A 15,501-nucleotide genomic window follows, 5' to 3' on the forward strand; every position below is an offset into this window, starting at 1 on the left:
AATTCTAGATCAAAGAAACCATTGGAGATAGTATAAACAATATTCTTTTTGGTTTGGATTATTATCATCCCTTTTTCTATAATAAAAATTTTAGATTTATCATCAAACTTCACAAAATATTGATAAGATTCATTTAATTCAAAGAATATTGATTTATCTACATTCATATAATTGCTATATTCTGTGTCTAAATATCATAAAATTTTGTCATTTTTTTTATTACATGACAAGCCATCAATAAAGATATTTCATCTTTTTTATCCACAAAATTAGATTTTCTACATCATTCTTTAAATTTGTAATTTCCCATAAATGATAGTTAAGTTATTCAACCTTTGACTTGTCAGGCGAGATTTTTCATGGAAAGAAGCGTAGCGTGTAGTTTTTGTAAGGGATTCAGTCAGCAGGAACCCAAATTCATTGAACCATTTGGACGGAAATATGATGTTTTGTCCTTCGGGAAAATTAATACTAAGCAATCATTATTAGTTCAATATATACATATACAGACAGACACCACACTTCTCTGTAGCATATGAAAAAATATATATACATATAAGGCTGTATCAAATTTATGTCAACATTTTTCAACCATTATCACTCATTTTTCAACCACCATCATTTTTCAATCATTATATTTATTCCAGTAATTGGGAGCAGTGACAAAAACAGGAGGGGTGGTAGGGGCTCGGCCCCTACAAGGAAAATTTTCCAAATCCCAGCCCCTTCCTTATATAAAATAATTGAAATTTTAATTTTTTTAAAATAATTTTTTTAAATTCATCATCTTTTAATTATTTTTTTCTTATTCTGTCCCTGGTTGGATTGTTAGTTTTTTGTTGGTTGCTACAAAAGCTCTCATTTCATTTCTAAACAGAGACAGACAAGAGAGTGAGATCAATAAAAAAAGAGAGAGGAAGATAATGCAACTATGAGAGTGAGAAAATGCATGTTTAAGAAAAGCATTGTGCAAGAGTGAAATTTTAGGTTTTGAAATTGTATTAGGGTTGAGTTGAATGTTTATATTATTTCTCCAATAATATATAATTTGTGTTTTAAAAACACCATAAATCTACTTGTTTGTAATTTTTATTTGTGTTTATTTTCAGTATATTTGAATACATCATCTTTATCACAAATCGTGGTCCTTGGTATACACAATGAAAGGGTGCATTCGCTATTTATTTTTCCCCATCCATGTTTTTTAATTCAGTTCTTTATCTTGCAATTCAACTTTCACTCTCAAAATAATATGTAATTAGGTTTAAATTTGCAATAAAAAAAACTTAATTATACAAAATAAAAATCTGATGATCAAATTAAAAATTTATATAAAAAAAATACAATGCTGAAATTCAAAGTAAAATATAAAAGGATGAACAGTAATTAACATCGAAAATTGCTAAAGGAAACCTCTAACTCTTTTAGTTTTTACTATAATAAAATAAAATTATAATAGTTTCTCAATCTTCGGCCATTAAAAGGGGGTGAATCTAAAAGTAAATTGATGAAAATATTGCCTGTCGAGCAAAGAGCAGCTACACAGATAGTTCTTGATATGTTTTCACAACTCATGTACGAGTTTACCTCAACAATATATTGCTCCCTGTATTGCATCGTGATCTCATCATTGGTTCTGCCTTTCCTCTCCTCGCCTACTGTAATTTCTTTTGAGGGCTTTCAGCCCCTTTCTTCACACAAAAAGGTGAAAAAAATAATAAAAAAAAAGCACTTCATTACAATGAAACCACCATGTCACCTTGAGAACAATACATTCGTCTTCAGCTTTAACTGTCTTTAGTTTAGCATGCTGTTTTATTTTTTCACGACAAAAGCACTTCCTTCACCAATTTGTCTAAATTCATAGACGATGAACCACTTGGACCATTGGCCTCCTCTGCTAGTTTTTTCCACTCCATGGCTTTCTTCTTCATGCTCTTACCTTTCTCTCCCTCCATCAACTCTCTCACAAGCTTCTCCACTTTATCTCTTTTCACATTGTTATCAATCTCCATTCCAATTCCCCACTCAGAGCATGTGTACCTACAGTTTGTTTGCTGATCAGCAAAGAATGGCCAACAAAGCATAGTCACACCAGAAGAAAGGCTCTCAATTGTTGAACCCCATCCACTATGTGTTAGGAAACCTCCTATTGATGGGTGGTTGAGGACTTCCTCTTGCGGACACCAACTACAAATAAAGCTTCTTTCCATGGTTTCTTCAGTGAATTCTGGAGGCAATATCTTGGAGTCGCCAGTGACCATATCAGGCCTGAAGGGAATTCCGACCGGTGATGTACTGATAATTGCTCATCGGAGGGCAAGCACACTGACACAATATTTAACGTGGTTCGGCAAACCGCCTACATCCACGGGAGAAGCCATTTGATTATATAGGGAGAGAACAAGATTTACAACAATAGAGGAGGAGGAATCATCTCCTTTTTGGCAACTCTCAACCTCACTCTATTTCTCTCTTCTCAGTGCTGCAATGGCAGCTACTGCTGGCTGCCTTGGCAGCCCACTCTCTCCTACATTTCTCACATCTTCTTTTCTCTCAACTCTCTCTCATTTAGCTCTCTACACTTAGTGCCTATTTATAGTAGGAATGGTGGCTTCTCTTCTTCATTTTCCAGCAGCTGCAGCTGCAGTCAATGGTGGCTGCCATCTTCTTCAACAAAGGCTGCTGGTCAATGGTAATGTTAGGCACATTAAATGGCAACACACCTAACAAACCTAACAATCACCCCCTTTGACATTTATATGGGCAATTGTCCTCTTGCTTCTTCAGCACAATCTTGCATCCTGCAGCTCTTCCAAGCTTACCATTCCAAGAGCGTCTCCGGCCAAGTTTACAGGTACTCGCCAAACCTTTCAATCACCAGAGTCAACTAAGCACCCTTTGCTCACTCCAAAGGATCACTTCAACCAGATGGTTTGTTACATCTCATCTGAAGAGTGTTTAAATGTTTGTCTCTGGAACAACATTCCTTCAAGCATATCAACCATGCTTGGCCCGAAATGATTTATCAAGCCTTACATCAAGGCTTACAACACCCCCTCAAACTGATATTCCCAAGTGTGACAGTCATTGAGTATTTTAATGTGATCACGAGCTCACCACTCTTCCAAGAGTCTACTCATCCAGGAGTTGCGTCTGCCCTCTGTTCCACCTTAGGAACCACGCCTTACTTCTCCATGAGTCTCTCACTCTTAGTCTCAAGAGTTCGGGTAGCTATCCACCTTTACTTATGGGGGCAGCCCATTACAGATTGATCCATATCAATCTTCATACTCTGAGTATTACAATGCCATCTCCGAGCTCACCACCTTGACAAGAGTCAACTTGTTCCCGGAACCTGCGCATGCCCTCTGCTCCTTCATAGCAGTCGCGTCTTAATGCTCCACAAGTCACCCACTTATTGTTCAAGGCAAATGTCTTCTAGCTCATTGATCTTTAGCATGGGGGCAATATCCATGAAAGTCAATCCTGCATTTGTCTTCATACTCATCATAGCCACTTCATTGGCTATACACTTGTCCACTCATATCTGGCCATCACATCGGCTCTGGGGCGTTCTGAATTGGGGCTTCTATCCTGGCCCTCACACCTTCTCCTCAGGTGTCTCCGCTCGTCGTCATGTGGCGGTCTAAATCTGGGGCTCCTATCATGGCCCACACACCTCTTCTGAGGTGTCTCCGCTCGTCATCATGCGACGGTTTGAATCTGGGCTCACATCGTGGCCCATACCTTCCTCTGAGGTGTCTCCGCCCGTTGTCATGCGGCGGTCTGAAATGGGCTCACATTACGGCCCTCACACCATCCATCCGAGGTGTTTCTGCTCGTCATGAGACGGCCTGAACATGGACTCATATCAAGGTCCTCACACCTTTCATCTGAGGTGTCTCCGCCTGTCATCATGAGACGACCTGATCTTGGACTCATATCATGGTCCTCACACCTTCTGTCTAAGGTGTCTTCGCCTGTCGTCATGAGACGGTCTGAACATGGACTCATATCATGGTCCTCACACCTTTCATCTGAGGTGTCTCTGCCTGTCATCATGAGACGACCTGATCTTGGACTCATATCATGGTCCTCACACCTTCTGTCTGAGGTGTCTTCGCCTGTCGTCATGAGATGGCCTGAACATGGACTCATACCATGGTCCTCACACCTTCTATCTAAGGTGTCTCTGTCTGTCGTCATGGGGTGGTCTGAACCAAGTCTCTAATCTTGGCCCACACACCTTCCATCTGAGGTGTCTATACTCGTCATCATGAAACGGCCACATCCTCCTTCATAGGGGATGTCTCTAGTGGCTCCAAGATTCTCTACCACCATGTGGACTTGGGAGAGATCACTACCACTGATCACATAGAAAGAGAGAGTTGCGGTGCACTCTACGCAATCTTCCATCTCATTTTCTATGTTTGGAGCTTCTATGCCTTTCTGTTTGATAGCTCCACCCACACCAACTCTCTTTGGTGTCTTCGCCTTTCATCATAGGCGTTCGCACCCCCTCAATTAGGTGCCTCTGCAACAGCTCATCTTTCCATCCTTGCATGCACTGGAAATGTCCTCGCTTGTTGCCTTCATCAAGAGCACAAGAGACTTCTTGTTGTACAACTTTTTCACACAGTCTCTGCTCTGAGCTTCATCTGGGAACTCTTCTTCTCCTTGCACCTATTGTCTCATTACAATACCTCGTTGGATCCTACGGGTACTCCTGCACAATCTCCATGTGCTCTCGTGCAATTCCGGTTCTCCAGATTTCTCCCTATTCTTTGCTTTTATGTTTGACAGCAGCTCATCCTGTCACAACATTTATCCAAGTCAAAATAGGGTGCCAATCTTTATCCCCTTGCTGTATTTCTCTTCCATTATCAGGGTCTTCATCAATTCTCCCTTCGAGAAATCACAGTCACTGAATCTAACTTCTTTGGAGAAATCACCACTCCATCAGATCCTTGATCATACGGAACCCAATTGTTCCTTTGTGCCATCATCCTGCTAGTCTTCAACAGTTTCATTACAAACTGTTACATATACAAAAATAGTACTGTGTGGATGATCCTTCAACTAAGCAAGTTCCCAGGAAAGATTTGGAGGGGTCACAACGGTCCCGCTTAAAACCCAATCTCCTAGACAGAACTTCTTAGAACGTATCTATCCACCGTACTGCCTTTTTGTATATACAACCATTTGCTAGCTTTGTTGCGGCTTTCCTTTACAAGTGATCTGGGGTATCCCGGTTTTATACCTGATTTCTCAACATCTGGCGAGACTACCAGTGCTTAGATTCGACAAGATTGGTCTTCATCAGTTTTCACTCTACACCTCAAATCGTCCACATCTCGGGTGTCCTGAGTGTCCCAATTTTGCCTTCCATCAAGGCATTAAAATTTTCCCATTTAACAGTTCAGCACATGTAATTGGGTAAACATGTGCACCTTCTTCTTCTTCATCTCCATCGACCACCAGGATGACCTTCAGATGCCTCCTGATCGGGCAATCTCTCTTCAATAATTCACCACTGCCATTTTCGGTCTTGAATCTCAACGATCGGACCATACCATTGCATCCGGAATGATCAAATTAGCTGGAAACATGTCTTGAATCGTCCAAATCGCACTTCAGACGGCTAAGTTTTGATCAAAACAATTCTGACCTGATCAACGGCTCAGATTCAATTTCAGATCCGGTTGCACGTAGGATCAGCTCCACTGGATCCTATCCCTCGGCTCGCGGCTCGGCTCAGCTCCAATTAGGCTCGGCTCCCTCGGCTCGTCGTGGCTCGGCTCGCGGCTGATGACGTGGCAGGTGGGTCCCCCTATGCTGACATGGATGTTGACTAGTCAATTCCTTGCTGACTGTGTACTCTGATGTCATCCTTGCATCATGCTGATGTCATCCTTTGCATAGTACTGTTCATGGCACTGTCACTGTTCATGTCTACTGTTCACATGGGTCGGGTCAACTGGTATTCGGGTCGGGTCAACTCATCCGGGTGAAGAAGACACGTGGGGCGCGTCTGCGCGCGTGGCCGCCACCTCACGGAGAGTGATGGAGAGTGCGGCCATGTCCGACGTCCGATTTTGACGCCGTTTTCACCAGTGGCTTCGTCTCGGCCTCCTCTACACAGTGGGATGGTCAAAACAACATTTGACAACTTTCATTTTTGAGCAAAAAAATCAAAAGCACCACTTAAACCATATGCTCTGATACCAATTGTAGGGAATTCCGACCGGTGATGTACTGATAATTGCTCATCCGAGGGCAAGCACACTGACACAATATTTAACGTGGTTCGGCAAACCGCCTACATCCACGGGAGAAGCCATTTGATTATATAGGGAGAGAACAAGATTTACAACAATAGAGGAGGAGGAATCATCTCCTTTTTGGCAACTCTCAACCTCACTCTATTTCTCTCTTCTCAGTGCTGCAATGGCAGCTACTGCTGGCTGCCTTGGCAGCCCACTCTCTCCTACATTTCTCACATCTTTCTTTCTCTCAACTCTCTCTCATTTAGCTCTCTACACTTAGTGCCTATTTATAGTAGGAATGGTGGCTTCTCTTCTTCATTTTCCAGCAGCTGCAGCTGCAGTCAATGGTGGCTGCCATCTTCTTCAACAAAGGCTGCTGGTCAATGGTAATGTTAGGCACATTAAATGGCAACACACCTAACAAACCTAACAAGGCCTTATTATCCATAAAAATGGATGGCCACTTTTAGCAAGTCCCATGCCAAATTCAACGAGCTGTTCCTTCGTGACGGTTGTTATGCTACCAAAATTCACATATATTACTGACTTGGGTTTGTTGGAATCAAGCCATTGTACGAACAAAACTTGGATCCAATCTACAACTTAGCCTTATATCTCTCATTCCTGGGATCCAATCTACAACTTTGTCCAAGTAGCCATTACTTAAAAAGCTCTCATCTGCAACAAAAAAAATAAAATTGAATTCATATATTAGCTTTTTGATAAAAGGTAACGCAACGTCTATGAATAAAAATGACCTTTTTCCCTTGTTCACGGACCATACAATGAACTAGTAGAAAATCTTAATCAAAATACATTTTTTTTTTTTCCTTGCTCATACCTTTCAGTGGTGTAAGACCTTTCTCTCGGAGTGCTTGAAATTGTTTAAATCCCATGAAGCTGGAAGCAGAGATGGTGAAGAACAAAGCAATCGGAATTTGGCGCCTCTCAGCAGCATCGATAGCGACGGGGCATGAAAACCATCAGAGACGATGCAAGTCACTGGGGTTCACATTAGAAGATGCTGATCATTAAGCTTGTCGAGGAGGTCATTAAACGGAGCTAATAAGTTCTTCTTGGCAGCCTCACAAGTGCAGCGACATCTTGGGTTTCATTCTGATTTGAAGGAGGGAGGGCCATCTGGAATGGATTCAAACCGAAAATCGGCGCACGCCATTCATGGCATCAGGACCTCTAGATTTAAGCAAACGTTTATGATTAAACTCTGTGTTGACAAAGGTTATGTGAAAACCTTTGTAATGTAGTAATTTTTTGATAGCTTAAGCATTGACTTAATGTGGCTCTGAGCTGGGCTGGGAATGCAAACTGCATGAGGCTTGTCAGCTAAATTATTAAAAATCATCTCTCTAATTTCTTTGTTTCTTACTTTCTTTCAATATTTGCTCTATATATTGCCTACACACAATATAGAGATTCTGTCCTATATAGAGCAAAGCTACAATTTTTGGACGTGTAAACACACCAGCGAAAGGTAAGGGTGTTTTTATAAGGAAAAGTTTGAAACTCGGATTGAGTTTTTTTCTAAAATTTTTTATTTAAAATGATTGTAATTAGTGTCTGACAGTAAGATAATAATTATTTTTTAAAGTATATTTTGTTTAGAAAACATATTATATATATAATCATCATATGATTATCTAATTGATTATAAGAGATATTAAATTGCCATAACATACATGATTTTTATGATAAATCATGATCTTTAAAATTACAAAACTTTTTTAATTAAAGATGGGTTAACTCGAATTTATTAAATTTTATTAAAATAATATTATTTTATTAAAAATAAATAAATTAAAATAACATATATATATATGGACTAGATTGTTTATGCCTCAGATTCTCATAAATCACTCAGTTTGAACGATCAACTTCTTCAACAATTCAAAACCAAACTTAGCCCCGGCTGAACTCCGAGTGAAGGGGTCATCGTATAAAACCACTGAGTTAAGATTTTATAACTATGCTGTCCATTATAAAAAGAATTAAGGAGGAGGACAGATCATCAATTTCATCTTCTTCGTAGAAGCGAAGAGAGGTTCATTGTGTGCAATCACAACTTGCTGTCAATTATTATCGGCTGTCAATTATTATCAGGACGTATCTGTCGAGATTCATGAATGAGATAAGAACGTAGAAATTGCCATTTCATCTTGCAAAGTCACAAAGGCATGAATATTCTCACCAAATTGACATTTCATCTGGGTTGAAATCACGGCAAAAATAGTGAACTAGTGATTGCTTGGTTTTAATTTTCCCCAAGGACAAACATCATATTTACGTTCAATGGTTCAATGAATTTGGGTTCCTGCTTGACTGAATCCTTCTCAAACACTACACGCCACGCTTCTTTTCTTGAAAAATTCTCGTGAAATTAATGTTGCTCTTGCTTCTACGTTTTGTTTTAAAATATTGTTCATCTTGTAAGAAAAATTTAAATTGTTTTTTTACTATTTTTTCATGATTTTAATTTATTTATATCAAAAATAAAAAAATATATAAATTTGAGGTCATATTAAATCAACATATATCAATCTAAGTTAACATGTCAAATTTACGACCTGAATCATAAAACTATAACTTTATATAAAGAAAATCAAAACAAAATATGAAGTCCATTTCCCAAACAACCCGATATTTATTAAATGATGAAATTGAAAATTAAATAATTAAAAAATAAAACAAAAAAAAAATGACCCGAGTCAACCTAAAATAATTTGTCAAACCCACAACTCGAATTATGTAACCTCATAAAAAGTAAATTGAAATAAAATCATTAAGTCTAATTTTCAATCTACCTAATGTTAAATGATAAATTAAAAAAAAAATTATATATATAATGTTTAAAAATATAATTTTTTTTTTAATTTTATCATTTAACATTAGATAGATAGGTAGATTGAAAATTAAACTTTATAATTGAAAATTAAACCTGAGTAAATTCAGGTAAACTCATCAAACCTATGATTCAGATCATGAAACTAAAATAATATTATAGAAAGTAAATTGTAAAAAATAACTTGAATCAATATGTTAAATTTACAACCCGGATCATTATACTGAAATAATCTCATATAAAACTAATTTAAAAAAAATTATAAAATTCAATTATCAATTAACTTAAGATTAAGAGATAGATAGAGAGGGAGAGAGAGGGAGAGAGAGAGAGAGAGAGAGAGAGGTTGCTATAGACATTTGCATAGTGAATGCCATTCTATTATCTGGGATGAGTATGAAGATAGTGCGGATTGATTTACTTCGACGAAAACATGTGGTTTCCTTAATATTTGGTGATGTAATTAGGTGGATTTGGTGCATGGTACATGAATTGAAATCAGGTAAAGATGGTTCTAATTTTATCCAAAATCTCCTCCTCCACCTAACACCATTACCATCATCACTATTATTAAATAAAAATTATTATTATTATTATTATTATTATTATTATTGAAAATCAGCTAGCAAGTTCTTCTTGCAAGCCTCCAAAATTGCCTGTCCATCTTGGGTAGCATTCTCATCTGAAGGAGGGAGGCCATCTGGGATAGATTCGAACCGAAAGTCGGGCAAGCCATTCAGGGAAAAAGGACCTCTAGATTTAAGCATGCGTCTATGGTTGAACTCTGTGTTCACAAAGGTTATGAGAAAACCTCGGGAATGCAGTAGTTTTGCTAGTTTAAGCATTGCCTTTACATGGCTTTGAGCTGGACAGGGAATACAGATTACATGAGGCTTGCCAGCTAAGATTTTGCGAAACATGTCTCTAGCTCTTTCCTTCTTTCTCTAACTCTTTCTTTAGAGTAATTGTTTTGCTAAAATCGTCTGTCAAAGTGAAGCTAGCTCTTTACACAGGATACCTTTTCTTATCAACAAGACTTTCTGTAGAGGTACAATATGGATTTTATCTTCTCTTTTAATTTTAATCTAATTAAAATCATTATTCTAGACTGATGCGGGACTTGGAAATTAATGGCTTATATAACAGTACTTTGATAACGGGAAAATTTTCGTGGTTGTCTATGCATGAATGTCAGGCTGCCGTCCGTCAAAAACGTTTCACGTTAGAAAGGCCGGAAACAGTCGTTACTATAGAAATGGAGCGGTGATCTTACACATCAGAGTAAGATGTGAGGAGGATATGCCTTCATAGTATACCAAAATTAAATTAGGGATAAGAACATTTAAGTCTAAACTAGTAAATTTAAATTGAATGAACATATATAATTCAATGCATGATAAAAATAGTCAATAATTTATCAACCACCATGCACATGTTTTGACGAGTTATTCTTTCCTCGTTGTTTATTGGTTTTTCTTTTTCAACGAATTCCAAATATCTTGAAGGTATCCTTTCAAGATTTATCTATCAATAATTAAAAAAAAAGTAATTATTTGCCTTTAAACCTTTTAAACGTTGTCCTTCTATCTGTATTATTTTGCACTTCCATTAAAGTGGATCCTCGAGTAGTTGACAACGACCTAACCCCAAGTACAATGAATGATGCAGTAGAAAAACACAGTAAATTAATGCTTTTTTATTATTATTATTATTCAATTATTTTAAGGTGCTAATTTCAAAAATAATAAAAATATTTTCAAATAAAAAAACACTTTAAAAAAAAAAAATAAGACTCCAGTTTTAGCTATTTTGATCTTAGAGTTTTAGTTTGTTTATAGAAGTGAAAGAAAGGAAAATTCAAATTGTTATTATTATGTGGATAATTTTTAAAAGAGTTTTTTGTTTGAAAATATATCAAATTATTTTTTATTTATTTTTTGATATCATTACATTAAAATTATTGAAAAAATACTAAAAAAATTAATTATATATTTTTTTTTCAAAATAAATATATTTTTGAAAAATATCCAAAAATTTCAGCTTCGCAATCCCAATTCCAAATAGGATCTTAATCGGTGAAAGACCACCAATAATTGATTAATTACTTTATAATAAAGAGAGATGCAATTTCCTAGCAAAGAAGTCTACATCTCCAGGACACGTTAATCTCATGCATCCAATAAAACATTAACTAATACAATGGGACTAGCATTACTTCAACTTTTCTTCATGATTTGTTAATGATGCAAAGCCATACTACATAATAGGCTTTGAAAACTTACTCTTATATATGTAATTTAATCACACTCCACATCAAAAAGCGACTTTAAGCCGGTTCAATCATGATTTCAAGCTGAGAAGCATACATTTAAAAACGATCACATCGAAACAGAAAGTTTTTTGCTTGCAGCTAAAAGAACACCAAAATTTAGGGTGGGAAAAATTATCACCGAAACCAATTATTGTAGCATGGTCATTGGTATCGATTGCTGCTGGAGAGATGTTCTGCAAATCAGCATCATCATGTCTGGAAAGTATACAGAAGGAAATGAGATTTTAATGAAGGGATTTTATTGTCTTTTCGAAAAAATAACAAGAAGAAGGATGACGTAGCGGAAGCTAAGTGATCTCGAATCCACGAGAGAAGTTGTGTTCAATGAACAATTTTATTGATGAATGAATTAATAATGAAAACATCCTTGGGGACTAGTAATGCCGGTACTGCACACGGGCTCCTCCCAATTAATAATGCTCCTCCCAATTGGTCGATCATGTCTTGGATAGTAGGTATTGGATGCCGGTAACGGATGGTGATTCTATTGATTGCTCGGCTGTCGATACACATTCGCCAGGTGCCATCTTTCTTGGGGACTAGTAATGCCGGTACTGCACACGGGCTCTTGCTCTCCTGGATGTATCCTCTACATAATAAGTCATCAACTTGATCCTGTAGTATCTTGTGTTGTTGGGGACTCATTCTATAATGTGCTAAGTTTGGTAAGCTGGCTCCTGGAATCAAATCTATGTGATGTTGTATGTCTCTCATTGGTGGCAAACCCATTGGTAGCTCTGCAGGTGTTATATCAGAAAATTCGGTCACTAAAGGGAGGACCTTTTCAGGTATTCTTTCCTCTCTTGTGTCCTCCTCTTGAGCTAGTAACGCACAAGCTCTGCACTCCTCAGTCACATGTTTTGATGCTATGGTTAAAAGACTTTCTCCCTCCACTTGTCGTGCCTCTGTCTTTAAAATGGGTGGCTTCAAGATGATGTGTTTCCCTTTCCACCAGAATTCATAGGTATTGGCCCTCCCTTTGAAACTGATGTCTACATCGTACTGCCATGGCCTTCCTAACAAAATCTGGCAAGCATCCATCACCACTACATCACACACAATTTCATCTTGATAAGCATCCATCACCACTACATCACACACAATTTTTACCAATTGATAATGGTACCCTACACACTTCGTTCACCACATCAGCAACGCCTTCCACCTTTCGAATCCAACGTAGACCATATGGTTGTGGGTGCTTCTCAGTGGTTAGTTTCACTTTTTGAACCAGTTCTTTGGACACTAAGTTTTCAGAACTTCCTGTGTCTATTACTACCTTTGCTATCACTCCATTGATAATGGCATTGGTTCGAAAAACTTGATGGCGAGTCGAAATCTCTAGTCCCTTTTTTGGTGTCAAAAAAACCCTTTGAACAATGCAATTGAATTTTTCCTTCCCACTTTGTTCTGCTGCCAGATTTTCTATTGAATTGCACTGAGTTGATGTTGTTATTATTTTTTTTTCTTGAATGTCACATGGTTGACGCATCACCATTCCAACAAAGTCGTCCTCCTCACCCTCCTCAATTCCGTCAACCACCTCTGTATCATGATCATCATCTCCTGCTACGTCATAGCCACCTTCAGCAAAATGGACAGCAGGTCTTTGTGGACATTGATTCAATCGGTGTCCTGGTTGATGACATCTGTAACATAGCGAGGGTGTTGGTCTAGCATAGGGGTTTGGTGCTAGTTGTGGTGCAGCTCTCCTTGGTCGATGTTCAGCCGCCACGGTCTCATTGGTTGGTTCAGTTGCAGGTGTTACTCTGCTTGGTCCGGCTTGGTACTGCTGGTTTGTAAACCTGGGTCGTACAAATGGTGTTCGGATTGGTTCTTCAGCTTTTCGTGCCAAATCGAAAGCTTGGCCGAGTGTGAATGTATTAATCATCTTCATTTGATCCTGTATGTCCCGTTTCAAACCTCCTCTAAACCTTGCGATTTGCATGTTTTCATTGTCTGGTAGCAAGTTTCGTGAGTTTAATCGAATGAACTCGTCGATGTACTCTTCCACAGTTCGATTCCCTTGTTTGCAATTCTGTAATTGGACATATAAACGTTGCTCATAATCAGGAGGTAAGAACTTGCTCATGAATTTGCTTTTTATTTTCTCCCACGTTGCAATCGGAGGTTTTCCATCTAGCACTCGTTTGTTTTTCAAGTACTTCCAATAAGCTGCAGCTGATCCTTTTAGCTTATTGGCCACCACTTTGAGTTTCCGATCTTCAGAGCAGTCGATCACCCCAAATCCCGTCTCAACCTCGTCGATCCAAGAGAAAAATGCATCCACATTTTGTGTTCCTCTGAAGATTGGTATCTCCACATTGAGTTTATAATCTCGGTCACCTTGGGTTCTCCTTGGAGCCCAATCTTCAGTTTCAATAATTTGAAAATTGGTTGACGACATCATAGGTAATGATTGTGTGTTTTGGTATTGTGGTATGTTTTCAGGATTACGGGTCAATGACGTCGGGCCACAAGTGATCTCATCTGCCCCTCCACGTCGTTGATCGTCTATCCTGTTGCCATTAGGGGACAACGCCTCTAATCTTTGAAGAACCTCCTCAAGCTTAGCCTGCAGTAATGGAACCCCATCGAATAGTGGACGTATGTCATTGATGGCGGCAGTAACAACCCCGGTTGCTATGGCCCTTATTCGCTGATCATCGTCAGTCGAACGACTACTCCCAATATCATCGCGTGCCATCAGAAATTTTTTTTGCTGAGAGCTTAGGCTCTGATACCACTTGACGTAGCGGAAGCTAAGTGATCTCGAATCCACGAGAGAAGTTATGTTCAATGAACAATTTTATTGATGAATGAATTAATAATGAAAACATCCTTCCTGCCTCTATGCTTTTAAAGAGACAAAATAGAATCCTAAAGGAATTGGGAACTAATATCAAACAGGTTTGATTTGTTCCCAACACTAACAACTAATGATAATTAAACGAAATAATAAAAGATAGAAGACCTAACAGAATCAAATAACTAGAAATCCTAACAGAATCAAATAACTAGCTAACAGTATTAACTTCCAGCGGCCCCTTCCTCACGTCCTGCATTAACTTCCAGCTACCTCTTCCTCATGTCCTACATCAAAGGAATTTTTTTTTGTTGCTAACAAAAAACACGACAACAGAAATTCATGTGCCGGACTGTTTCGAGGTTCGAGCTCTCTATATATTGAAAGTAGACTATGTTCTAGTTCTGAAAAACAGAGAAACCGGTTTACCGGTTGAAAACCGGTCAACCGGTTCAAAAATAATTGACTGATTTAGTTGACAGAATACAATTGCTGTTTAGATTAGAGTTTTCTTATATTAGTTTAATTCTTCCTTAATTGTATGGAACTTTATGCCTATAAGAAGGCTTGTAATTCAACATTATGAACAAGTACAAAAAAGAGAGAGAATAGCCAAAAGAGCTTTGAGAGAAATACTTAATAAAAGTATATACTTTTCTCAAACTTCTTGTTCTTGAGTTTGAGATAACAAATATTGGTCTCATGTCCTACTTCTTAGGAATTGAAATTAAACACGGAGAAAATAGAATTTTTATGAATCAAGAGAAGTTTGCAAGGGAGGTTCTAAAAATGTTCAAAATGAAGGATTGTGTAAAAGTGAATACTGCAGTTGCGTGTGGAGTAAAGACGTCAAACAATGATGAAAGGGAGAAGATTAACTCTACAACATTCAAAAGCTTAGTTAGGAGTTTGAGATATTTGACATGCACTCGTCCAATTTATTTTTTTTTTAGTAGGACTTGTGAATAGGTTTGTGAAGATACCTGCTATGACACACTTAAAAGCTTTGAAGCGAATTCTTCGGTATATCAAAAGTACTGTTGATTTTGGCTTATTATATGGTTATTCTAATGACTTTGAAGTTGTAGGCTATAGTGATAATAATAATAATTGGATGAAGATATGAATGATAGAAAAAACAAAAGTTTTATTTTCTACATGGGAGACACATCATTCACATGGAATTTGAAGAAGCAATCTATAGTCACTTTGTTAAAAATAGTAATACAAAGTCAAA

At 37.9% G+C, this 15,501-nt stretch overlaps 2 protein-coding genes across 2 annotated transcripts; both read right to left on the minus strand.

The window, feature by feature from the left end:
- Positions 1-1,823: 1,823 nt before the first annotated feature.
- LOC140955749 (7-deoxyloganetin glucosyltransferase-like) lies at positions 1,824-2,264 on the minus strand. Its single transcript, XM_073410246.1, has one exon. It carries the CDS (start codon positions 2,262-2,264, stop codon positions 1,824-1,826), a length of 441 nt encoding a protein of 146 aa, XP_073266347.1.
- Positions 2,265-9,734: 7,470 nt separating this feature from the next.
- LOC140955750 (uncharacterized) lies at positions 9,735-14,165 on the minus strand. The gene is made up of 4 exons (XM_073410253.1): positions 12,590-14,165; positions 11,856-12,504; positions 11,577-11,653; positions 9,735-9,910 (listed from the first exon to the last, which is right to left on the minus strand). Exons 1-4 carry the CDS (start codon positions 14,163-14,165, stop codon positions 9,735-9,737), a joined length of 2,478 nt encoding a protein of 825 aa, XP_073266354.1.
- Between the last annotated feature and the right edge of the window lie 1,336 nt (positions 14,166-15,501).

The sequence above is a fragment of the Populus alba genome, chromosome 6 (assembly GCF_005239225.2).
Source record: "Populus alba chromosome 6, ASM523922v2, whole genome shotgun sequence".
In the NCBI taxonomy this organism is placed as follows: Eukaryota; Viridiplantae; Streptophyta; class Magnoliopsida; order Malpighiales; family Salicaceae; genus Populus; species Populus alba.

Bases quoted from the DNA above. Each gene is read 5' to 3' on its own strand.
- LOC140955749 (XM_073410246.1), bottom strand. From the start codon at position 2,264: ATGGTCACTGGCGACTCCAAGATATTGCCTCCAGAATTCACTGAAGAA.
- LOC140955750 (XM_073410253.1), bottom strand. From the start codon at position 14,165: ATGGCACGCGATGATATTGGGAGTAGTCGTTCGACTGACGATGATCAG. The intron at 11,654-11,855 runs GTGTGCAGTACC...TATACTTTCCAG, and splicing joins TTATTAATTGGGAGGAGCCC to ACATGATGATGCTGATTTGC. The intron at 9,911-11,576 runs GTGATAATTTTT...TTGTGAACACAG, and splicing joins TGCTACAATAATTGGTTTCG to AGTTCAACCATAGACGCATG.